This window comes from Somniosus microcephalus, chromosome 3 (genome assembly GCF_052327205.1).
Source record: "Somniosus microcephalus isolate GS21.2 chromosome 3, FLI_Smic_1.0, whole genome shotgun sequence".
NCBI lineage: Eukaryota > Metazoa > Chordata > Chondrichthyes > Squaliformes > Somniosidae > Somniosus > Somniosus microcephalus.
Genome location: NC_140989.1, coordinates 52,045,705 through 52,071,255, shown reverse-complemented (window position 1 = coordinate 52,071,255; position 25,551 = coordinate 52,045,705). Strand labels below are relative to the sequence as shown.

At 40.4% G+C, this 25,551-nt stretch overlaps 1 protein-coding gene across 10 annotated transcripts in view; it reads right to left on the bottom strand.

Moving 5' to 3' along the window:
- ppm1ba (protein phosphatase, Mg2+/Mn2+ dependent, 1Ba) overlaps window positions 1-25,551 on the bottom strand; it is a 124,152-nt gene that overhangs the window by 51,017 nt on the left and 47,584 nt on the right. For 5 of the 10 annotated variants that reach the window (XM_085980390.1, XM_085980388.1, XM_085980403.1 and 2 more), the window contains one exon: window positions 11,322-12,178. In XM_085980390.1, coding sequence (XP_085836516.1) covers window positions 11,322-12,167 — 846 coding nt within the window. In that variant the 5' untranslated portion in view covers window positions 12,168-12,178. Of the gene's footprint in view, window positions 1-11,321; window positions 12,179-18,597; window positions 18,858-19,391; window positions 19,467-23,280; window positions 23,386-25,551 lie in introns of those variants that run through there. The other 5 variants (XM_085980389.1, XM_085980394.1, XM_085980395.1 and 2 more) reach the window with 5 other exon arrangements.

The window sequence follows — 25,551 nt, the reverse complement described above, 5'->3', positions numbered from 1 at the left end:
GCATCAAGGGGTATGGGGAGAGAGCGGGAATATGGTATTGAGATAGAGGATCAGCCATGATCATATTGAATGGCGGAGCAGGCTCGAAGGGTCAAATGGCCTACTCCTGCTCCTATTTTTCTATGTTCTGTTTCCTTTCCAGTTTTGCTTATATTTAGGCTGGTTTCATTTCTTGTAGATCACTCCCCCCCTTCTTACTAGTTTAAAGTCTTTACCATCTCCCTATTTACCCTTTCCACTAGGATATGGGTCCCATCCCGGTTCAGGAATTCTACCCTTTACATGGTCACAGGACGGTTTTAGATACCTTATGAACACACCACCCTGTACAAAAGGAACTCACTCCAACTCATCCCTCCATTTGATACAACTATGTGATTTACTGGGCCACTTCATAGAACAGTTAAGAGTCAACCATGTTGGTGTGGTACTTGGAGTCACGTATATGTCAGACCCAGTAAGGATGGCAGGTTTCTTTCCTTGTTTGAATCCCTCCAATCAGGTTTCTGCCTCTGCCACAGCACCGAAACAGCTCTCAAAGTCACAAATGACATCCTTTGTGACTGTGACAAAGGTAAACTATCCCTACTCGTCCTTCTCGACTTGCCTGCAGCCTTGGGCAGGTTGACCACTCCATTTTTCTCCACGCTTCTCCACTGTCGTCCAGCTGGGTGGGACTGCACTCACCTAGTTCCATTCTTATCTGATCATAGCCAGAGAATCATCTGCAATGGCTTCTCTTCCCGCTCCCACATTGTTAACTCTGGTGTCCCCCAAGGGTCTAACCTTGGCCCCCCTCCTATTTCTTATCTACATGCTGCCCCTTGGCAACATCATCCAAAAACACTGCGACAGTTTCCACATGTACGCCGACAACACCCAGCTCTACCTCACCACATTTCTCTTGACCCCTCCACGGTGTCTAAATTGTCAGACTGCTCGTCAGACATCCAATTCTGGATGAGCAGATATTTTCTCCAATTAAAGATTGGGAAGACCGAAGCCATTGTTATCGGTCCCCGCCACAAACTCCGTTCCCTATCCACTGACTCCATCCCTCTCCCTAACATCTGTCTGAGGCTGAACCACACTGTTCACAACCTTGGTGTCATATTTGACCCTGAAATGAGCTTCCGACCACATATCCGTGGCATAACTAAGACCGCCTATTTCCACCACCATAACATCACCCGTCTCAGCCCTTGCCTCAGCTCATCCGCTGCTGAAACCCTCATCCATGCCTTTGTTACCTCTAGACTATTCCAACACACTCCTGGTTGGCGTCCCCCATTGTACCCTATGTAAATTTGAAGTCATCCAAAAATCAGCTGCCCGTGTCCTAACTCGCACCAAGTCCCGTTCACCCAGTACCTCTGTGCTCGCTGGCCTATATTGGCTCCCAGTTAAACAATGCCTTGATTTCAAAAATCTCATCCTTGTTTTCAAATCCCTCCATGGCCTCGCCCCTCCCTATCTCTAATCTCCTCCAGCCCCACCACCGAGATATCTGCACTCCTCTAATTCTGCCCTCTTGAGCATCCCTGATTATAATCGCTCAACCACTGGTGGCTGTACCTTCTGTTGCCTTGGCCCCAAGCTCTGGAATTCCCTGCCTAAACCTCTCCGCCTATCTATCACTCTTTCCTCCTTTAAAACACTTCTTAAAGCCTACCTCTTTGACCAAGCTTTTGGTCACCTACCCCAATTTCTCCTTACATGGCTCGCTGTCAAAAAAAATTAATCTTACAATACTCCTATGAAGCGCCTTGGGCCATTTTACTTCATTAAAGGCGCTATATAAATACAAGTTGTTGTTATTAAAAGGACATTACTGAACCATTTGGGTTATTAACAACAATCCAACAGCTTCATGGTCACTTTTATTGATAGCAGGTTTTTTTGCCATGCTGGGATTTGACCTCATGTCCATCACATTCTCTGGATTATTAGTCTAGGTCTCCGGATTACACTTTAGAACTTTTCTATCCATGCATTAACAGCGTACTGTGCATCACCACCCTCTGCACCTTCACAACCAAGGACGTAGCTGAAAACCTGAAGTCCAGCAACATATTCACTGGCCTAACCAGATGGAACAACCTACCTTCGTTACCCACTGGGAGGACAAACACAGTACAAATGAACACCATCAAAGTACCAAACTGACAATTCTATAATTTGGACAGTCACATCTCCAAATTCTTGAGTGAACAAGACACCACAGAAACACCTCCAGCTCCTAACCAAGAATAAGCACTTGGCCTCCCAAATTACAGACAATATCATTGGAATGCTCAGACTCTGAATGTGGACTGGTCCCTACCTCCCCAACAAAACCTATGGCTGGGAATGGAAGCAAAAACTTCCTTCCCAATCCCCTTACACAACCTGCTATTCATACATCCTCAGAAGACACCATTTTACCCTGAAGACAGATTGATGCCATTTTGAAGATCCCACCAGGTCGATCGGTCTTTCCCAAATCTAGCATAATGGGGCGCTCCCAGGAGGACTCAAGTCAAATGGATGCAGGGCCCCATCACAAGATTAGAAAGCTCCTCCATGAGGGACAGGATTATGCCCTTCGAACAGTAATCCAAAAATGTCACTTCTCCCAGCATGACCAATGCCACTATCTCGAAGTTTGAAATATTTTGTAGACTTCAACATGAGCTAAACACTTTAGAACTTTTCCTCCACTCATTAACAACGTACTGCGCATCTCCACCCTCTGCACCTTCGCGACCAAGGGCACGAACAGAAAACTCGAAGGGAATCCTAAGAACAAAACCTAGACTTACTGTCAAAGGGGGGGGGGGGGGGGCGGGGGGGAGGGAGGAGGGAAATAGCACATGGAGCCAGACCCTAATTAGCAACACCTGCAACAAAATGCACTATGATCAACTCAACTCATACATCGCATGTTAGACCCCACATAAATTCCACAAATTTCATCCTAATCTGTGGCAGTGATAGCAAGTTTTTTCCAGCTATTTTGTTAGGAGTCAGAAGGAATGTATAAAGCTAGTACGGGATTCTGCAAGACAAATTTAGGTAGAGTCCCAAAATACAGCTGAAGTTTTAAAAGGCTACTTTGTATCACTCTTCACTGAAGAGGACACTGAGCTAACACTGCAGCATAGTGTTGATGCTAAAGTTGAACGTGTGAAAGTGGATGCAGAAATAGCATTTGCTAAATTTACAGCTCAGAGCAGATGGGGCTGCTGGCCTTAGAGTGTTTAAAGAAATGGGGGCTGTATTCTGCAAGTTTATATGTAGATATATGGGCAAGTAGATATGTACACATATGAGAAAAGCAGGTTGCAGGCAGATTTGGACACAATAAAAGGAATAAGCCTAGTATCTGGTAGACTTTTTTTTTTTAAATATAGACCACATTTGGGCTGGGGCAATTCCTAGCATTGGATTACAGGTATTCCCAGGAACTGCTGGAGGCCCATGTGGTGCCTAAATCTAAAAAGGGTAGCAAGACAAAACCAGGAAATTATAGACCAATTAGTTTGACGTCAGCTATAGGCAAGTTGTTTGAAGAGGTTATTAGAGATGCATTATATGAACACTTTGAAAGAGATTATTCGAGAACTTCAGCAGTTTCTCGAAAAGGAGGTCCTGTCTACCAAGTTGACCGAATTCCTTGGAGGTTACGAACTTGGCGCATGCGGGGAGCCCAATTAATAGTGTATCTAAACTTTAAAAAAATATTTTGATTAAGTACTTTATAAAAGGCTGGCTGCTAAGCCAGGTTGCGTCTTGTGGGATTGGTAGGCAGATCTTAGGCGAGATAAAGAATTGGTTGTATTTGCATAGACCGTAGTTGTTAATGGTAGTAGCTCTGTGTCGGGGCCAATCAGCGCAGTCCCTTAAGGTTCAGAGTTAGGGCCATTGCTTTTCAGCCTTTACTAACTATCTGGAAGAAGGCATCAGAGGAGCAATCTGCAAGTTTACGCATATAATGTAGATATATAGGAATGTAGACATGCGCACCAACATAAAAAAGCAGCTTGCAGAAAGATTTGGACACTATAGAAAAATACACCTAGTGTCTGGTAGACACATTTTAATATAGACAAATGCAGCATAATACATTTGGGCAGGGTCAATGCCAAGCATGTATACACCATGCAGGGTTGTGCACTCAAGGCAGCTGAGCCAAAGGAGGACCTGGCAATTATAGCTAATGAGTCATTGAAAATCTATGATCAGTATCACGAGGCTGTGTGAAAGCAAATGGGGTGTGAAGATGCGTAGCTAGGATAATTAAATATAAAGCTTGGAAGTACAAGGCCTCGGTCCAGTTATATTTAGAATATCGTTCAGTTCTAATGCCCTCAAATTGTGGAGGAATCTCTAGGTGCTCTTGATTGATACCTAGGTCAAGCTTAGAGAGCTGGAACTTTTTACCTTGGAAAAGCATAGACTTCGAGGGGATATGATCGAGATCTTTAAAATAATAAAGGGAATAGATTCTGTCCACATGGATAGGATTCCTGAGTTAGATAGGTGAAGGAGAACTAGAGAATTCTGGTACAAATTAAAGCATTAGAGTTAGATTAAATGCTGCAAAATTCTTTCAGCAGAGAGTTGTCGATCAATGGCGTAATATAGCAGTACGTGCGAATTTGGTGCCACTATTCTTAACGGAGCTTCACAAGTTTCTGCAATTGGGAGACATCACAAGTTATAAAAAGTAGGTGGTTAATGGGGATAATGGTACTAATTACCTTGGTCTCCTGGAGCTTACTTGATTGCCTGCAGAGGTGAGAGAGAAATTTACCAGAGTTTGTTCTAAATTAGGCCAAGGTTTTTTTTCTTTGAGGAGACGGTGTTCCTGTGGAGCGGTGGGGTGCAAAGGTATTAAAATGGTATTTCTAGGTTGCACCATGTGGAGAGTGACCAGCGTGATGGTCCAGCTGGTCCTTTCCAGTCCTTTATTCTTACATTTGCAGCCCTCTATATAGATGATTCCTAGAGGGGCTGTGGCCAGAAGGCACCCGCCTACACATATTCTGGTCATGCCCCTGCATCCAGCCATTCTGGACAGCAGTCCCAGAAATCACTAGGAATTTGACCAGTCTCACAACCCCAAAGAACCCAGCTCTGTATTTGCTGGGCCTGCCCACTGGAGAGGAAGTGTCTCCCAAAATGAGTGGGCTAGCACATATTATTAGCTGCAAAATGCATTCCCCTTAGTGGCAGAGTGCAACCTCAACATGGATGCTAGATGTTCTGCATTTGTTTCAATCAGGACAAGTGATGTTTGGCCTCTCCCTGAAACGGGGGAAACACCAGGTAATCTAAGGATTCTTCTTAAAAACTTAAACATAAACTAGCCCCTTGGAGCAATCTATCCAATAACCATGAGAATCAACCCCAAGCAACACAACCATCAGTATGTGGGACCCCTCCCACCATTCGCAAGCATAACTAATAGGGCCATACAAGCTGCCTCAGCGCCTGCTCTAGATCACTCTCAATGCAAGCACACTGTGCTAAGAGACCTGCATATGGCAGTAAAGTCCTCCTGCAGGCACTGTGGACTGACTTAATAAACCTTGTAGAGAAATGTACAGTCTCAAAATGCGTGTGTGAATATAAACCTAAATATAGAATTTCCTCAAAATATATCTTAATGTACCCTTAATTTCACAAAGGTTTCATAAAATATATGTATGTACGCCTATATGTATAATAGCTTCAAAACATGAATGTACTGTACTTCGAGAACCCAATTAAGAGATAAAAAACATTCAAACCACTTGATGTCACAAAAATAAGTGATGTTATAAAGATCCTAACCATGAACATCATTGAGCAAGCCTGCTTCTCATTTCTGCTTCCTTCATAATTAACATAAACTGTATTTTGAGTATACTTATCAAGGATTATATAACACACATAAAAAAGTCACCCATAAACACTTGCTTTGTATTTTGATGTTGATTCCATCTGCACCTAGGTTACATCAGGAACCCCTACCATATGTTGGAATAGGATTTTCCCATCAATATGACAGTCTGCGATGGTAGAATACTTCAAGAACTGCTTTCTATCTATATGTAGTTGCAGGCTCTGGCCACTGAGAGGCTCTGCAGCAATTTTTGTTTTTCCAAACTTCTCGGTTAGCCATTCTAGCCAAGGCAAGAGGCCAGGTGACTCTTTTTACATGCAAGTTACATGAAAACGGGCCATTCGGCCCAACCAGTCCACATCAGTATTTACCCTCCATGTGTGCAAATCCTTCTAATCACATGAACCACCCTGTGCCCATATCCCCTCAACCCCTTTTCGTTCATCCACCTATCCAATCTAATCTTGAATTTTGGCAGTCTCTGCTTCAACTGCGAACCCTAGAAGTAAATTCCACAGCCTCACAACGCACTGTGTTCATAAATCTCTGATATGTAATCTTGTATCTATGGCCTCTTGACCCCTCAACTACTGGAAAGAGTCTGCTTCTACCTGCCTTGTCCCATCCCTTCATTTTAAACGCTTCTATCATATTGCCCCATAAGCAGTGTTGTTCTAATGAAAAAAGATCCAATTTGTAAGTATTTGTATTTCCTCATACCATTGATCAATTCTTGGCACCTTCTTGTAACCTTTTTAAAATATTCAATTATTTTGTGGTAAACTGGGTCTCTGTATGCAACAGTTTTCTTCAGCCACATGAAGTCCTCAGCACCTCCAACACACCCACACACCCAATTTTAACAAAACCACCCACACCAAGGCAAAACTGTACCCGTAAACTCCTCACTCAGGCCTTGTTCACACACCTGGCCTAGAGCGCACTATAGCTGAACACCAGACCCTGGTCTTTTTTATGCGCCATCAGCTTTTTTGAGGCACTCAAGGCCTCCAATACCTCCAATCTCATGCATTAGACTTTTTTTGAAATAAAAGGACACTGTCCATCCACACTCAACCCAAACACCCGTCCTGACCCCAGTAAGTTTCTCTCTTAGCCCTTAAAAAAAAAAATTATCAGAACTTTTTTAAAGTTAGGAATTCAAAATAAAGCAAAAGAAAAAGTGCTCTTTTAAATTACTTTTAAAAATTGCCCCAATGTTCCCCTTATTTTTAAAATTACTTGTGCTGCTTTTTTTTAAAAAACCCGTTATACTTTTTCTCAATATGCTGCTTTTTCATAGCCTCAATGGGTTTTTTTTTTAAACCGCTAATTCTGCTGTTTTGTAGCCCCAATTATGTTTTATTCCCCCAACATAGTTCCACTATCCTCCATTTCTTCTATAAACTCAGTTATGCTAACTTTATTTTGTCAATAAATTTTTTCGGCTCCTATATTTAATAAAACAATAGCCCGAGAGCAACACCATGGGAGACTGACTAGAAATAACCCTGTGACAGCAGAAGCCATTGGATCATAAATACATAGTCCCAGTGCATGAAGGGATGCAAGTTCAATTCACCATTGTCCTTAGTTCCTGACAGTCAATGCTCTGAGGAGATGCTAAGCAGTAGGCCCAAGGTGCTTGCTCCACAGTAGATGGGTAACCCTCCGAAGCTTATATTTGCAGAGGAACAAAGACATTTTATAATTTCTTTAAAACAGCTGCACGAACAACTAAATTATTGTGGTAAACCACTTTTATCGTTCACTATCGTTACACTATGGTTATCACTGTTTATATCGTTACACTATGGTTATCACTGTTTAATCACTACACAAGGTCACCTCTTGCCACGCTGTTATACCTGGGCTGACCACAGCTGACTCCGCCCATGGCTCCGCCTGCTTGCCCAGGTATAAAGGTGGTCGACTGGCTGGTATTCCTCCTTGTTGGATCCGATCACCCACGAGGGTGGGCTCTGTTATTTAGCCAATAAAAACCTATAGTTAATAACTTAACTCGTCGCTTTTCATGAACTGAATTGATAGGTATATCAATTATAAACTGTTTGGTTCCTCCTCCTCCTGTTTCTTATCATTTGTCTTTTCCCCTTGTGTCTACTTCTGATTGATGTCCTTCTTTTCTCCTTCATTTCCCCAAGTTTCTATCCTCCTTTTCCATAAATTCAGTGGCATTAAGTGATGCAGTATTAGCTGAGTCACAGAATGAGAGGTGTAGATTCAATCACACTCTGCTCAGTTCCTAATTTGAGCAAGCTGAATGAATTTGCATTTATACATCGTATCATGTCGCTGCAGACATCCCAGGAAAAATCTTTCCTTCCCGAGCACTAACATCCCTCAGCTTGATGAGCACAATACAGAGACACGTGCACACACACAAAAATGGATACTAGAACTATTTTAAAAGGCCAGTTTAAAAATCCCTTACAGTACGTAAAATCAGAAGCACATTTTTATATGATACAAGCAGAAAAGGATAGAATTTCAAGATATCTTCCCTTAAAACATAAGCTAAATTATCAAGATGTTCCATCCAGTTGAGACTTTGCAGATACTTTTGCATGTACAGGTGGCATACATTTTCTAAAAGGTGCAGTGGAATCTCTGTTATCATCCACTGCAATGTGAATAGACGTTCAACTGCACTGTAATAAACTGGGTAATTGAAGAGTCTCCAAATTTTGGCCTGCATGAATCATACAGCAATACACTGCACAGGAATTAAAAGGTTGAAATTAATGTTCCTTGGGCTGCAAGGTGAATTTGTGTCAAATAGGAGTTTGGTGTTAGTGGGCTATACATTTCATAAAAGGCTTTGTCCCACAAAATTTCTTGCAGATAATCAGGAAAATCATGGAGGTTCCGCATGCTGATTTTAAACCCAAATATTACTGATTACACCCCATTCAACTAAATATTCAAATCCAGTTTGCACTAGTAAGGCACAAATCACAGCAGATTTCTAGTATAAATAATGCAGCTGGGATACAAAGTAGAGCTCCCAGTCTCCAGGATGTAAAATTCTTATCCATCCTTTCAAATGTGTAGCAGTCCCAAGAGCTTCCTTACCCATCAATCCTTTATGATGCCAGGGTTTATCCGTTCTTCTTTACGAAAGTAAAATGGAATACATTTTGAGCAGTCTCCTGAGCTAGGGGCTTAAAACTTGCACTAATTTTCCAGTAATATCATACCCATTCATGCAGTCAGGTATCAGTTAAAAATAGAAGCCCCAAATGAAGGTTATTCATCGTGGATGTTTCAACATGACCATTTGCAGAGCTAGAGCACAGTAAGCTAACCAACAGTTGATCTGTGGGTCTCAGATTTGCAGGTCATCTGCAGCATTTTGATTCAATTCATCACCAGGAAAGGTTGCACACAGTCAAACTAGCCAAAACAGCATATGAATTACAATATTACATAGCTAGTATCTAAAAATGACCAAATTCACTAACATTGCAGGAAAGACTTTAGAAATTTGGAACAGTTATTGTGAAGTAGATTTCTCCCTATAGTACAATACAGCAAATGCAATTTGAACAAATGAGATTTCATTTTCTACAGAAGTATGAATTGTAATTTCAGGCTCCCGTCTCTGGCCTCTATCTTCATGATCATGTGGGAAAGTATGCGGTCATCTCCCCTTCTTAGTTTTCCCCTGTGATAGAAATGCCCCATTTTTCAGGTAAGATGTAGTAGTCAGAAAAGCAGCCAGCAAGTTTAAAGTCACACCTAGTTTGTGGTCCTTTAACTTTAAACTAAAAGTGCAGGCAAGAAAATGCTCCCAGTTCTATTGAATTGTATCTTGTGTATCTTTAAGACAACAAAATATTTGGACTATAAAACAATGTTCCCATGTTGTTGTACCTGACTTACAATAATCTTCCAGTTCAAATTGCACTGTATATTACTTCGATGCAGCTTTGATCTAAACAAAGGCAAACATCTCAATTTTGCATCAAAACAATGCAGAAAAGATTTGGGGGGAAATTCTTGTGCTCAAGGTGAATGGTGAGCTATGGAACATTTCTCCACTGTTGACATTTCTATCAGTTTCGAGCACTGCCGGAGCAGGTACAGCAATGGATGGGATTGGATGGGTTATAATTCTCCATTTACTTTGTTCCAATTGTGCACCCAAGAAAAGTACCATCTAATGCATTTTCCATTTCCCACATCAGCCATCCTTACATCATCAGAGCAAGCCTGCTAATTTAGTACTCAATTATAGACAGCTTTGCGCTGCACTATGGACTCATGGTTACTATTAACTGGCCTTGGACTATAGCCTCATGTACAATCTTCAGTGCCATGGGAGTGGAGGCAGTCTACCTTGGATTAAACCCAGGATCCAGAATGAGCGACAACACTAACTCACTGACCCCAACCTGTTGAGACAAAAATTCACATCTAAAATAGCTGAACAGTGATCAGGCTTTAATTTTAGTGATTTAAATAGTAGCCGAGAAACTTGGTAGCCAAGGTTAGCGAAGCGGTGCAATGGCATGAAAATATCACGGTTTGCACTTGACATGTTTTAGTACATTTAAAACATAGCACATTACTATTTCTACTTCTAAATCTCATTTGAACAAAAACTAAATGCATCTCTGGAAAAGCATTAGGAAGTGTGTCATTTTAGAATGTGTGAACTAGTACTTAAGGGTCCTTCACTTTTGAGCCGAAAGTTTGATAAAATTATTATTCATTATCTAATCTCAGGATCTTAAAAAGGAACTCGCAATAGCTTTTCTCACAATTATCCCCTCTTTCTTCCCTCCCCATCTCTTTTGAAGGCACTGATTCTTACTAGGATCAATTCCACATGTCTAATACTTTGTCCAAGTGATGATCCATCATGTGGGAGACAAGACCATGAAAGGCAGCTAGTTATTCCATCATACGGGGCATCACAAACAATAGTGGATACTGTTCTTAACTACATTTTTCAGCAGTGGTCATTGGATAGTGATTTGAAGCAAAAATCATGGCTGATTTTTCACCCACAGATAACGAAAAACCCTCTCCGTCAAATGCGCAACAAAGAATTTTTTTAAATTGCATGAATATATTAATTGTGCAAACCCAGTAACCTACCCACTTCATGGTGTTCTGCATTAAATGGATTAAATAACTTACTGTATACAAATACTAATCATAAACAAAACTGGGAGTTTCAATGTAAAAGATCATATGGGGTTAATCATAACATGTTGAACATACTTTGTTTTTGGTTCACAAGTATTTAGCAATGACACCATGCACATTAGAGTAGTAATTCATGTAAGCCCTTTCCCCTCCGCGCCCCCCCCCCCACAAGAGGCTGAAATCAATAATTGCATATTAAAATCAAATCAATATCACATCAATACACACATTGTTAATTCAAAACAATCCATAATAAAATACATATATTAACTACCTTGTGTAAGCAGGTGTCCACCACCCAGTTGCAGACTTTTTCAAGGTCATCCGTTATCTCTAGTCTAGATCTAGTGAACTCACAGAGCTCCTCATTGGACATCACATCCCAAATGCCATCACATGCCAGTATAATAAACTCATCTTCTTCTGCTCTAAGAATCTCATACACTTCAGGTTCTGGAGATACCAGCTGCTCTGTAGGCCCTTTCCCATCGACACACTTGTAATCATAGTCCCCCAATGCTCGTGACACAGCTAGTGACCCATTAACTCGCTGTATCATTACACTGCCCCCTGCATTCTGGATTCGCTCTTTCTCCCTTGGGTTGCAAGGCTTATGATCCTGTGTTGAAAAGCAAAGTTGTGCATTTCTGTACAGAACAGCTCTGGAGTCGCCACAGTTGATAAAGTATATGTGCTCTGGGGAGATCATCACTGCTACAGCGGTCGACCCACTCCTGTCCATGCCATTTCTCAGCTCTGAAAAATTACGCATGTACTCATCAATTTTCAAAAATCCAGTTCTGATACCACTCTTGACATGTTCTATGGTAGGTTCAATGGGATACCCGGACACATTTGTGCCTCTGAAGTCTTCGTTACTTGTGATGTGTTCAAGTAAGTGCTTTGAGCAGTAGTTTGCCACTCGAGAGCCTGCATGACCATCATACACTGCGAAGAAGGACCATGTGTCCAAGCCTTGAGGAATGCCAACAATAGCTGTGTGAGCATCTTCCATCTCCACTCTCCAACCCTGCATGCTGCTAAGGCCATAACGCAAGTCATTCCCTGCACCATGTGCATTATGTTTCTCTGTTTTTGGTTTATCCAAAAATGCACCCATTTTTCACTTTCCTGAAAGAAAACAAGAGACACACAAATAACGAGTTATTTGTAACAGCAAAATCAGGAACAAAACTCTTCAATTGAAAAAATATAGCACAGGTCCAAAGGGTAAACATTTGTGTTTCACTTTGCATTATTCTGTGTAAGCATATGCCAATATTTGCTTTCCCCACTCACTATAGAAGTGTTGCTAAATAGAAAATCTCTTCCATTTAAAACAGGATCCAATGTTCCTCCCCAATTTCCAAACATCTCCATATAACTGAACAGAAATGCAATTCTAAAATTAAAGTTACTACAAAATAAGTAATTACACAATCCTTCTACACTCCTGATTTTTGAGAAATTTGCATAGCCATAACCAAGCATGTCTAAGATTATAGAATCTTACATACATCCAATAATAAACTGAAGGAAACCAACAAGCTTTGAGTGAAAAATCTGCACTGTTTGCAAATGAAATATTTCTGAGGCCCATGCAAATCATAACTAAACAACTAACACTAACTGAAGACAGACTGGGCTTGCAAGCTACCAACTTATCCATAATTATTTTTGCACATACAGACATTGCTTTGGAGAGGGTGCAGAGAAGATTCACCAGGATGTTACCTGGGATGGAGCGCCTCAGCTATGAAGAAAGACTAAACAGGCTGGGGTTGTTTTCCTTGGAGCAAAGAAGGCTGAGGGGGGACCTGATTGAGGTATACAAAATGATGAGGGGCATAGATAGGGTAGACAAAGAGGAACTTTTCCCCTTAGTAGGGGGGTCAATAACAAGGGGGCATAGATTCAGGGTAAGGGGCAGGAGATTTAGAGGGGATTTGAGGAGGACCTTTTTCACCCAGAGGGTGGTTGGAATGTGGAACTCAATGCCCAAAAGGGTGGTAGAGGCAGGAACCCTCACAACATTCAAGAAGCATTTGGATGAGCACTTGGAATGCCATTGCATACAAGGCTATGGACCAAATGCTGGAAAATGGGATTAGACTGGACAGGGATGGATGGGCGGCGCAGACACGATGGGCCGAAGGGCCTCTTTCTGTGCTGTAAAACTCTATGACTCTATGACATTCATTCTTTTAAACAGCATTTAATTTGCAAACTTTTATTTTTAAATACCACAATCTGATTTTTGGGACAAGAAGTGAAAGACAAAAAGATTAAATATTTTGCTATCACTGCCAACTTAATTTGCACGAGCGTTAACATATAACTGGATTTAGATAGTTGAGCTTTAATGGGTTAAATGGTCGCTTCTCTTCATGACTTTTCTTTTAAATTAACTCTGCAAGGCCAGTTGCTGGTATGGGGTCTCCACCAGTATTTTCCTCATCAGAATTACAATAAATAACATTCCTAGTCTCCATCATGGCATGCTCTGTCACAGCCACATGTGCAATATTGCATATATTGTTCACAAATCATTCCTGTGCAGAGAGAGAGTTCCATAAAATCCAGACTATAAAGTAGGAGCTTCTATACCCCTCAACTACCATTAAAATAACTACCAGTGCGGCATAATATGAACAAGATGTTTACCATCAAGAGACAACATATTATCCAGCAAAAAAAAAATCAATTTGTCTTACAAATTCTCAACAACCTTTGAAACATAAGCAAGCGTTTGGAAAAATGTTGCTTTTCTCTCCTTTAGTCGTATAAAGAGGGGCAGGTTTCCATATTGTGCATTGCATTTAAACTTCAAATTATTAGCGTAAAGTGTCATCTAATTTGTTCTTAGTGTACAAGTTGGATTAACAGGAATAAACCATTAGGTCCATAAGTCACTTACTAGGTCCATCATAACACTAGCTCCTTGTAAACCACTGCAGCTAGCAGTATAAGATGATACATAACCACCAAGGGAAAGGCTACTGCTTACAGTGATTAAGTGCAAACAGATCTTCACTAAGGAGTGACCTAAACTAGTTTTAGGAGACGGTAGAATAATGAACTACAAGACTATTATTGTGATTCAGTTGGAATATGTGAAATGTAGAATGTTAATACTGGAAAATATCAGTTCCCAACTGCCAGATACTGGTTTCAAAAATGTTAATGCCATATTAGTAATTAGAAACATAGAAAAATAGGAGCAGGAGTAGGCCATTCGGCCCTTCGAGCCTGCTCCGCCATTCAATATGATCATGGCTGATCCTCTCCCTCAATACCATATTCCCGCTCTCTCCCCATACCCCTTGATGCCTTTTGTGTCTAGAAATCTATCTCCTTCTTAAATATATTCAGTGACTTGGCCTCCACAGCCTTCTGTGGTAGAGAATTCCACAGGTTCACCACCCTCAGTGAAGAAATTTCTCTTCATCTCAGTCCTAAATGTCCTACCCCGTATTGTGAGACTGTGACCCCTCGTTATGGACCCTCCCAGCCAGGGGAAACATCTTGCTTGCATCCAGTCTGTCTAGCCCTGTCAGAATGTTATAGGTTTCAATGAGATCCCCCTCATTCTTCTAAACTCTAGTAAATACAGGCCTAGTCGATCCAATCTACAAAGTCTGAAACATTGATGAATATTCTTCATATGCCTCCTATGTATTCACACAGTGGAAGGAGCAATTCCCTTGTACAATATGGGATATGTAAAAGTAAGTTTATTACTTAAAAAGGAACATCCATTTATCTATTTTGAAAAACAGAATGTCCAATTGTACAATATATACAAAACTGTGAGAATTTAATCAATTTGCATGACAAACAAATGAAACAACTTTGGCAATGTTTCTACTGACAAGTTTGACAAACATCGCAAAATAGGTAAGGGAGAGAATGAGGAGGGGGCAAGTGACAGAGAGGGGCGGCAAGAGAGCGCGACACACACGCACAAAGACAGAGCCCAAGATACATACACAGGGAGACAGAGTTGGTGAAAAGGAGCTCTCACGTGCCCCCGAGTTCTAAATGAACACTGGCCTAAAAGCAGTAATCTCTCAAGTGCTGCTTGCCCTGGGAAGTCCAAAGAGCCAAATCCTCAAAACACAAATTAAAAACCACTATAGCCCAGTGGAGAGGTTGCTAGCTATTTTGTCACAGAGAAACTAAGTCAGATGAATCTTATCTAGGCTATGAGTGTGCACTCCTTCCAGCCATGAATCTGGCTGAACATCCTGTCAGCATGTAAAGACCCAAGAAATAGGGAATGCACGTGCAGAAGTATTTACAGGCTGCAATACTCTAAATCTGTAAAACCTCAACACCACTTAAAATTCACTAAGGATTTAAGCTATCAGCTGTCCAGCTGGGTTACACCCTTGCAATCTTTCCTGCTTGCATCCCATTTAATGCTTGCCCCTCAATTTCCTAACAATCTTCTGGATTCCATAAATACATAAAAGGAACAGTGCCATGTTATTTCCAATATCAAACCAAAACAAACTTCTAAAATGACATTGTAACAATCGGAAACAAATATATCTTGCGTAGCACTGGGAAGATTTGGTGTTAAGTTGATTCTTGTTTGTTAGTCAAACTAACTAAGTTAGGGCAACATTTGCGCAATACGATTAGCATCAGCATTCCTCAAGTTAGGGAAACACATATCCATGTTTTCCACTCCAAATAACTATCCAGCAGACCATCTAAGGACATCAGATGGGGAAAAGTCAGAGTTCCCTCGACAGTCAGATAACACTGACAACCCATGCTCATGCATAAAGGAGAGCTCCTTGGGCAAGGTACTGGAGGGCTGCCATCACCTAGGTAGCTGTACTTCAGTGCATGTCACACCCTTCAGGATAGGAGCAAGGGATGAAATATCATATAAAAGCAAAGGGAGAACAAAAATTACAGCAATTGGAAGAAAACAGCCAAGATAAAGGCACATGGCCAGAAGGCAGATGTAGGCAAGAGAAAAGGAGATAGGAAAGTGTGAAATAATTAGTACCAGCAGGAAACTAAATTGAGAGGGGTGAAGGGGCGAAACAGAACAATGCTGGCTATAGCATGTGGAGTATCATTTGGGAAAAAGCACACACAAAAAAGGTTAAAATAGATATGCATACACCATGCAAATGAGTATTGAGATCACATGCCCAGCAAGTGTTGATTATTGATTTTTTTATTTACTACTTCTGTGTAATATCTTGCCAGTAAATAGTAAACTATTAGTTTCATCCTGAGTGTGACATCTACCACCTTTCAGAGTAAACAGAAGAATATGGTGGACATCCCCCTTAGTCTAAATACAATATAGTATAGACAAGGAGTAATTGTTGGTCCTGGCATACTAACCTGCTCACAGCAAGAGAGTGTTACATTTTCTACACATTTTTAATCACAGCACTGCACCACAAATATGTCTCCAAATTTTTATGATCTGAGTGAATTGGGAAACGTGTCATCTCACTTCCAACAATGTGCTAAAATATTAGAGTGCTGGACTGTAAATGGTAATTAGTTGAAAAGTCATCACGTGAGTATTGGTTTATCACTTCCCACAATATTGCATTATTAAATTATGGAAAAAAATTTTAAAGGCAATTGATTATGGAGTTCAATGCTCTGCAGTGATAATGGAAGATTCAAATATTTTTCCATTTCTCCCACTAATGCAAATGTAATATGAACCAGTACTGCATTAGAATCAAACCCCACGTACAGTGACATCTCAAATGGCTCAGTATTTAAATAGTTTTAAAAGATTTTGATGAAGCTGAAGTTCTATCTCCTGGACTCATTCCCTGGTGGTGTTTTATGTTTCGTAAAATAGAGGATAACTAACTATATTAGGTATTCCAATTTCTCAGTGAAGGCCACTGTACTTATGGACCTCTCAGATACAACAGCAGACAAATTTACAAAATGTGGAAAAGGGGCTAGTATAATTACTGACTAGAGTTTTGACACTCTCATTTGTAACACTTTTTTTTTTAAATTAGTTTGGATTATGCAACTCAATTTATACAAGCTCCAACTTCAACTTTTTAAAAGCACAGTCAGCATAAAGCCCACCTGCAGGGAATATCCCCCTTCATCCCTAGCCATAAAAATAATAGTAAGGCACCTCTGGAAAGAGTGATGATGTAACCTCACAGGAAGTTTTAAATGGTCCTTTGCCATCAATAATCCCAGTACTACACTGCCAGCCGGCAAGCTATTTCTAGCATTTTAACACTCTTATGATACAGTTCCATATTTAAAACACAAAATTATACTTAAGTAGAATGCATACTACCACATTTAATTTTATTCTTTTTTAAATATATTTCTTCCACTCCTATAGCCCCTTTCTGGAACTTGAGCACGTAATCTAGGCTGATAATACAGTGCAGTACTAACAGAGTGTTACTTTGTCAGAGGTGCTGTCTTTTGAATGACACGTTAAATCAAAGTCCCATCTGCCTGCTCAGGTGAACATAAAAGATCCCACGGTATTGTGTGAAGAGGTGGGGAGTTCTCCCAGTGAGGGATAAATGTTGTCCCTGACAACCGCAAAAACACAGACCAACGGGATATTTCTTTCATGTGCTGTTTGCGGACCTTGCTATACACAAACTGGCTTCAAAAGTATTTCAATGGTTATGAAACGCTTTGGGTCATCTTGAGGATGTAACGGTGCTATAAAAATGTATGTCTTTCTCTCTTTGCAATTCCTCCCCCCTCTTGCCACCATAAGAATAGCAAGCCATTGATGAGCTGTAGCAATTCACCAAAATGTGTGGAGATGCTACAGGGAGGAGAAAAGTTGCCCATTTTTCATGAGAGAACAGCTTAAACATGCAGTGACTATCAGATGGTACACCCGAGGGACTGAACATGAAGCGGAGAACTGCAAGTTTGAACCCACATCCAACCAGTATGTAGCACAATGTTCGAACACAGGACCACATTCATGATTTTACTTCAAATGAGTGGCATCCTCTCAAACCCATACTGTTTTACATTTTTACAGAGTTCTTTTTTTGGAGGAGGGCCCTGACTTTAAAGCTCATTCCTTTTCTTCCTGATTAAGTTGCTGTAGCTTAGCAATATTGTAATATCTTATTCATTTAAATAGAAATAATGAGAAAGGCTACTTTAAAAAATGGTAGATGGACGAATTAAAACAATTGACTTGATACAACTGTAACCAGTATCCTCCATTTGTTAGGCTATTACTATTTTGGGGACTTTGTCCCCAATGAATTATTGGGTCACTGCGAGGAACTAGTGATACTTGAGGGCATTACTGTTTGCTAGGACATATCCTCACATATACAAATCAATAATCTGCCTATTTTAAAATAATAAAAATGCAGTACCCTGTACTTCTTTACTCTAACCCCCCACCCCTTACATTTTCTTCAGTGGCCCAATTTCTCTTATCCTCCCCGCACCCCACCCCACCCCATTTCCCTTGACCGCTCTTCCAGATTAAGTTTTCTAACATGTATTTCTCTTTTTGGCTTCTCCTTTTCTCTCCCCCTCCCTACCTTGGGGCCTTTTAAATGTTTAATTCTGGCTTCCAACACGAGTTGTGTTCACCGTCCCAAGAGCAGAAGAAAAACAAACAAAACAACACTGCGCTGACGAACCGCACTAAAAAGCCGCGACCACTCCCGTTGACTGTCCCTTCGTGGTTGAACTAACGCGCTCGAACCTCAACGACTGATACAGGCGCAGGAAAGGCCCAGGCTTTAATCAGGGCCTAGGTCGTCATTTCCCGCTCGGCAACAACGGTTTCACCGCGGTCCTAGCGCCCGACAAGTTATCGAGTCCAACATTTTTTCCAACAAAATGAATGCGACTCCACAAAAACGTTGCTAAAATCAGCAGCTTCACTAATTACACTATTTTACAAGAAGTGACCCAAGTGTCATCAGCCCTTTGCCTCTCCTTTCCCAATCGCCCTCTTGCCCCACTGCAGGTCCAGCATCAAATGTGACATCTGGTGACATTGGAACTGACCTCCACCTGGATCAACAGGGGACTGCGAGATGCCAATGTGACACCTTAGTACAAACTGTTGCACTTCAATTCAAAAGGAGGTGGATAAAACGCCACGAAACAGATTGAAACATTGTATTAAACAATGTTCATGCGTCGCTCCTTGAACGGGTGAAGACGCTTGTGAAACTTCTGCTGAAACTGTCAACTCTCAGATCGCAAGAGTCAATATTAGCACAGTATTCTCACTCAATGTAATCTCTCGAATTCCTTTCCGTATAGTAGCTAAATTTGACTTTCCTCCATGTACTATATTTCCTGCAAAATAACGTTGACTTACAAGCCGCTCATTCCTACAACTGTAGTAACAAGCCAGTTCTTTCTTTTCTGCAGTTTTAACATCAATGTACACTTTAACAAAACAGGGGGAGGGGGGGGGGGAGAGAGAGTCCAGAATCAAGGCCAGTGCAAGGTGCAGTGAAGCAAAAGGCGTGCAGTACTTACACTGCGCAGCATCACTGCTGACACCAAATGTGCACTAAGCATTTTAAACTCCTTTCGCTATTTATATTCCAGAGTCAGATTTCAGTGCTTTTGGCAAAGCTCGTGGAAACGAGCAGAACGTACTTTAAGCATATCTTTGAATACAATTTATAGTCTTACACTATTTTCTTTGCGTTCGAAGATGCGGTTTAGATTCAGTAAATTTTAAAAAGTAAATATTTTACGTCCTTGTTTTTCCACTTCGAACCAGCTTTATTACAAACATATGGATCGAGTGAGTGTTCGTTTCAGACATTTATTTTCTTGCTAAAATTACAAAAAGTTTCAACATTTCATTTTTCCTTGAACTGTAGGAAGCGAAAACTGCACAAACTTTGTCAGAAGTTCTAAACAGCCAGGGCATAGACAAATCAAAAAGTTTAACTGTTATTGTAGGGCATAAGTATTAGATTTTATTTTCACTTCCGGATAATAAGCCCACACTAATTTTGCCCCTACAAAAAATCAAAATATCGTTCATATTGCTTGTGATTTGGTCCAAGCAATAGGAAATTTTGGTTTTGTTGGGGGAAATGAGTACGTTGTTTTATTACCCAAAAGTGGACAGAAAATCAAAAACATATACCCTGCAACAGTTGAACATTTTGTGTAATAAGTGTAACGATTTAGCTTTTAACAGTATGTCCTGGTGGTGGTATAAAACGCCCATTTAAAAAGGTACTGGATACGCATTTGCCCCAATTATTTTTCTTTAAATGTAAAATATACTTATTAGCCTCTCCGTCACAGATTTATAAGCCATAATATTTGCAGCTACAATACATAGTAGTTGCAAAATACAGATTAGTTCTCTTAATTCATAGTTGCTTAATTCAAAAATACCTGTTAAAGCCAGAGTAATGAAATTGCCTGCACAGCAATGTACAGAGCACCACCAACAAAATGGGGAAATTGGAGGCAGTAATTAGACATGAGGGAACAGGGTGACAGACAGGATTGGCAGTTAAATATTGGAGGCTATAATGTATTTAGCAAAAATAGGGAAGGAAAAAGGGGTTTGTGGAGTAGTTGTGTTAATCAGAAATAATATAATGGCAATTGCAAGGACATAACTAACAAGAGATTGCAACAGAATCCATATGGACTGAGATAAAGAACACAAAGGGATCGGTCACACTATTAGGGGCACACTACAGACCAAATAGTGAAAAGGAAATGGAGGGAAAACTTTGTAGGCAAATCGATTAAATGAATTTTAAAAAATCATGGGGGATAACCCCAAATAAACTGCCAAGGAGAGGGAGTGAAAGAGGATAAAGGGATGGAGTTTTTACACTGTTTCAGACTGTTTTCTGACCCAATATGCAAGAAGCCCAACAAGGGAGGGAGCACTGCTAGACCTAGTAATGAGAAATGAATTGGAGCAGGTAAAAGTAAGCATGGGAAAATATTTCGGGAGTAATGATCACAACATAAAAGGTTTAAGGTAATGATTGAAAGAGATATAGGTGGTACAAAGACCAAAGTAATAGACTGAAAAAAACAACTATGAGGGAATGAGGGTGTAGCCAAGGGAAATAAACTGGAAACAAATATTGATAGACAAAGAGGGAGAACAACAGTGAGCAATATTTAAAGGAGAGACTGATAGAATTCAGGAGAAATATAAAAAATAAACTAGCCACGAATGACATGCCATGGATAAATAAAGAGGCATGGATAAAATTGAATCTAAAGAAAAAGGTATACACAAAGTACAGAAACAATAAAGGAGAGAATGACGAGAGAGAATATGAGCCGCTTAGGAAAGAGATAAAAAATACAATTAAGGCGGCAAAGTGGAAATATGAACTTGAAATATCAAAGAATATAGAAAGAAAGTGAAGTTTTTTTTTAATAGGCACATAAGTAACAAAAGGAGAATTACAATAGGGATAGGGCCACTAAGGGATCAGCAAAATAAACTCACAGATGATATTGAAATGGCACAAATATTGAATAGATACTTTGCCTCAGTTTTCACTGGGAAGGCTAAGAAGGATATGACAACAGTTAAGATAGAAAAAAAGATACTAGACAAACTAAAGAGAACAAAACTCCAGGTCCAGGTGGATTGCACCTGCTGATACTCAGAAGGAGATTGCAGTGGCACCCGTATCCATATATAAAAATTGAACAGAAAAAGGAGTAGTGCCAGAGGACTGGCAGACAGTAAATGTAATCTGTATCAAACAACAACCCCCACCTGTATTTATATAGCACCTTCAACATAGTAAAAACATCGCAAGGCACTTCACAGGAGTATTAAAAGACAAAAAATTGGACAACGAGCCACATAAGGAGAAATTAGGGCAGATGACCAAAAGCTTGGTCAGAGGTGGGTTTTAATGAGAGTCTTAAGTGAGGTAGAGTGCAGGAGAGGGTTAGACAGGGAATTCCAGAGCTTCGGACCTAGGCGACAAAAGGCACAGGCACCAATGATTGAGCAATTATAATCAGGGATGCTCAAGAGGCCAGAATTTCAGGAGCGCAGATATCTCGGGGGGGGCGGGGAGATTACAGAGATAGGGAGGGGCAAGGCTATGGAGGGATTTGAAAACAAGGATGAGAATTTTGAAATCGAGGCATTGCTTAACCAGGATCCAATGTAGGTCAGCGAGCACAGGGATGATGGGTGAACGGGACTTGGTGTAAGTTAGGACACGGGCAGCCGAGTTTTGGATCATAAGTTTACGTAGGGTAGAATGTGGGAGGCCAACCAGGAGTGCGTTGGAATAGTCAAGTCTAGAGGTAACAAAGGCATGGATGAGGGTTTCAGCAGCGGATGAGCTGAGGCAAGGGCGGAGACAGGCGATGATAGAGGTGGAAATAGGCGGTCTTAGTTATGCTGCGGATATGTGGTCGGAAGCTCATTGCAGGGTCAAATATGACACCAAGGTTGTGGTATCTTCAAAATGGGAGATATATTTATGTTCCCTGGATTAGATCCAAGAATGTCACCAACAGATCAAATGAAGAATTTAGGGGGAATTCCTTTATAGAGGGATGAGTGTGTGGATCTCTCTGCCACATGCAGTGGTTAAAGCAGATAGCATGAACACGTTTAAGTGGAGGTTTGATGTATATATAAAAATGGAGAAAGAAGTAGAGGGATACGAGAACAGGGTGGGAAGAGGTAATTAGAATGTGAGGCTCGTATGGAGTATAAACATCAGCACAGACCAGTTGGGCTGAACAGACGGTTTCTGTGCTGTAGATTCTGTGTAAATCATCCAATAATTAAACATTTGAGTGCTAAATTCCCACTTTACTGTATTACTTGCATTGCTCAATTCAAATTAGCACAAAAAGTGACTTTGAATTACCAGTTAACTGTACATACATACTCACACTCCACTCTTCACTACAGACAGAACATTGTTACATCTGACAAAAGGTCATCAACCGGAAACATTAACCTTTCCTGCTGAGTGTTTCCAGAATTTTCTATTCTTATTTCAGATTTCCAGCATCTGCAGTATTTTGCTTTTTATTTTATTTTTACCTCTGGCTTTTCATTCCCAACTCTTAATAGAAGCAAAACCCATCTTAAGCAAACAACATTAGTAGGTCCAAATAATTGCTGTTTAGGAGAGATCTTTATTAATTAGTCTAATGCAGGGCTGGGACACATCCAGTATTGTACGAATAAAAATGTTTGACAGATTCAATTTCAGAACACTAACTTTATTGTCCCGGTATTTCAGTCTTCCATATATCCAGTTTCCTTGCTATTTTACACAGATTTAAAGCACTTTTTACACGATGAAAAGTTAAGGGATAACAGCAACCTACATGGGCAAAGAAAAAAAAAGTTAACAGGTTGGCAATAAAAAATTCTAAAATTAAAAAATGCACCAAAGAACAAGAAGTTTTTTTTTCCAAACTCTCATTGGTGTTTATTTGGAATATGTCTGTTAACTAATCAAAAGCGAACATCTGCATTGGTTACCTTGCATGGTCAGACTGCTGGGAAGGAGGGAGGCTTTTTCCTGCCACTACACAACTAACATTCGTAGTACTGCTTTATTAAGTGACCAATATAAAAGAATAAGGTAGCAAACATGCTATAATTTAAAAAATTTAAATGGGTGTTTATTTCAAAATGATATAATAGAGACTTCATACCAAATTGCTCATAATGTAATTTTAGAACATCCATTTACAATATTACAAAGTGCACAAAAATTATATTGGGCACTTTTTCCTCTAAATGGTTATTTTCCTTTATGTTCCTGAACCATTATTTAACTAGGAATTTTTTTTAAGAAAAAACATGCAAACTCATAAGTGTGTTATATTTCCATTCCTTTTGTTTTCGTTAAAACAATTCAATGTTATGATAGCCCAGTCATTAGAATTTTCTAAACCTCAGGTCAGGTTCAAACTTAGGCTGTATAAAATTAACTGACACCATTTGCTAAGGCACGGGTGGATGCAACTCTTTACATAGATGGCATTCCACACCTACCAAGCAGAAAATATCAAAGGCAGGAACTAATTCTATTACACTATGTCTATGTATTTCTCTTTTTTCCTAGAAATAACCTGCACAAAAAACAAAATGAGGCAGTAAATTCAAAAATAGCATTTTAACAGAATTGGAAATGTTTAACCCATATTTGTTTCATCTAAATACAAGATTATTTAAAAATCATGCCATTAACAAATCATTAAGAATAAACATTTGTCAAAGAGCCGAACTACTACAATGCAAGAACCTCCAAGGTTTTATCTGACATTTCCAAGTATGCAGGTTTCTAATTTCTCAACCAGATCACAGAACCAAAAGGAGGTTTACAGATGAGGAGGCCCGTCAGATCTTTGCTAGAGCAAACCAAAACTAACCCCACTTCCCTGCTCTTCTGCATCTTCCTCTGCTTCAAATGTTCGTCCATTTTTAAAAGATTAAATGGTCTCTGCCTCAACCGTTCCCTGTGGCAAAGCAGTCTCTGTTCCAACAAATGTTAGCATTCACCTAACCTCTCTCTTTAATCTCTTGGTGACAATTTTAAATTGATGACCCTTCCCAAGCAGAGGAAATAATGTTTTTTTTCCCCTCAGGATGTGGGAAATACTGGCACGGTCATTATTTATTGCCCATTCCGAGTTACCCTGAGAAGGTGGTGGCGAGCCATCTCATTGAACCGCTACAATTCCCGTGGTGATGGTGCTCCCACAATGTGAGGGAATTCCAGGATAGTGACCCAGCTACGATGAAAGAATGGCAATTAATGTTGCATAACTTGAAGAAATTGCAAGTGGTAGTGTTCCGATGACATTGCTGCTCTTCTCGATGGTACAGATTATATGCTGGGAAGTGCTGCTGAAGTAAGATTGGCAAGTTGCTGCAGTGCATCCTGAAGATATTATGTACTGTAGCCACAGTGCAGTAATAGAGGAGATGAATATTGAGTCCAAGGGCACCAAGCAAGAAGACAGTTTTGTCCTGGATGACATACAGCTTCTTGAGTGCTGTTGCAGTTGCACCCATCCAGGCGATTGGTTAAGCATTCCAACACATTCCAGACTTGAGCCTTCTAGATAGTGGAGAGACTATAAAAGGGGTTAGGAGGCGAGTCACTCGACACACCAAAGAGTAGCCAGTCTTTACCCTACTCTTGTAGCCATGTTACTGATGTGGCTGGTCCAGTGAAGTTTCTGGTCAGTGGTAACTCCCAGAGTGCTGATAATGGAGAAGACGACAATGACAAGGTCAGGGGAATGTATTTGGACCTTCTCTTGAAGCCTGGAGATTGTCCAGGTCCTACTGTAGGCTAGCATGGACTGCTCTTTTATTGGAGTTGTGAATGGAGCTAAACACTGTTGAATTGTCAGCGAACAGCTCCATTCCTAATCTGACCTTATGAAAGAGGAAGATCATTAATGAAGTAGATGAAGCTGGTTTGGCCAAGGACACTGCCCGAGGAACTCCTGCAGTGATGACCCGGGGTTGC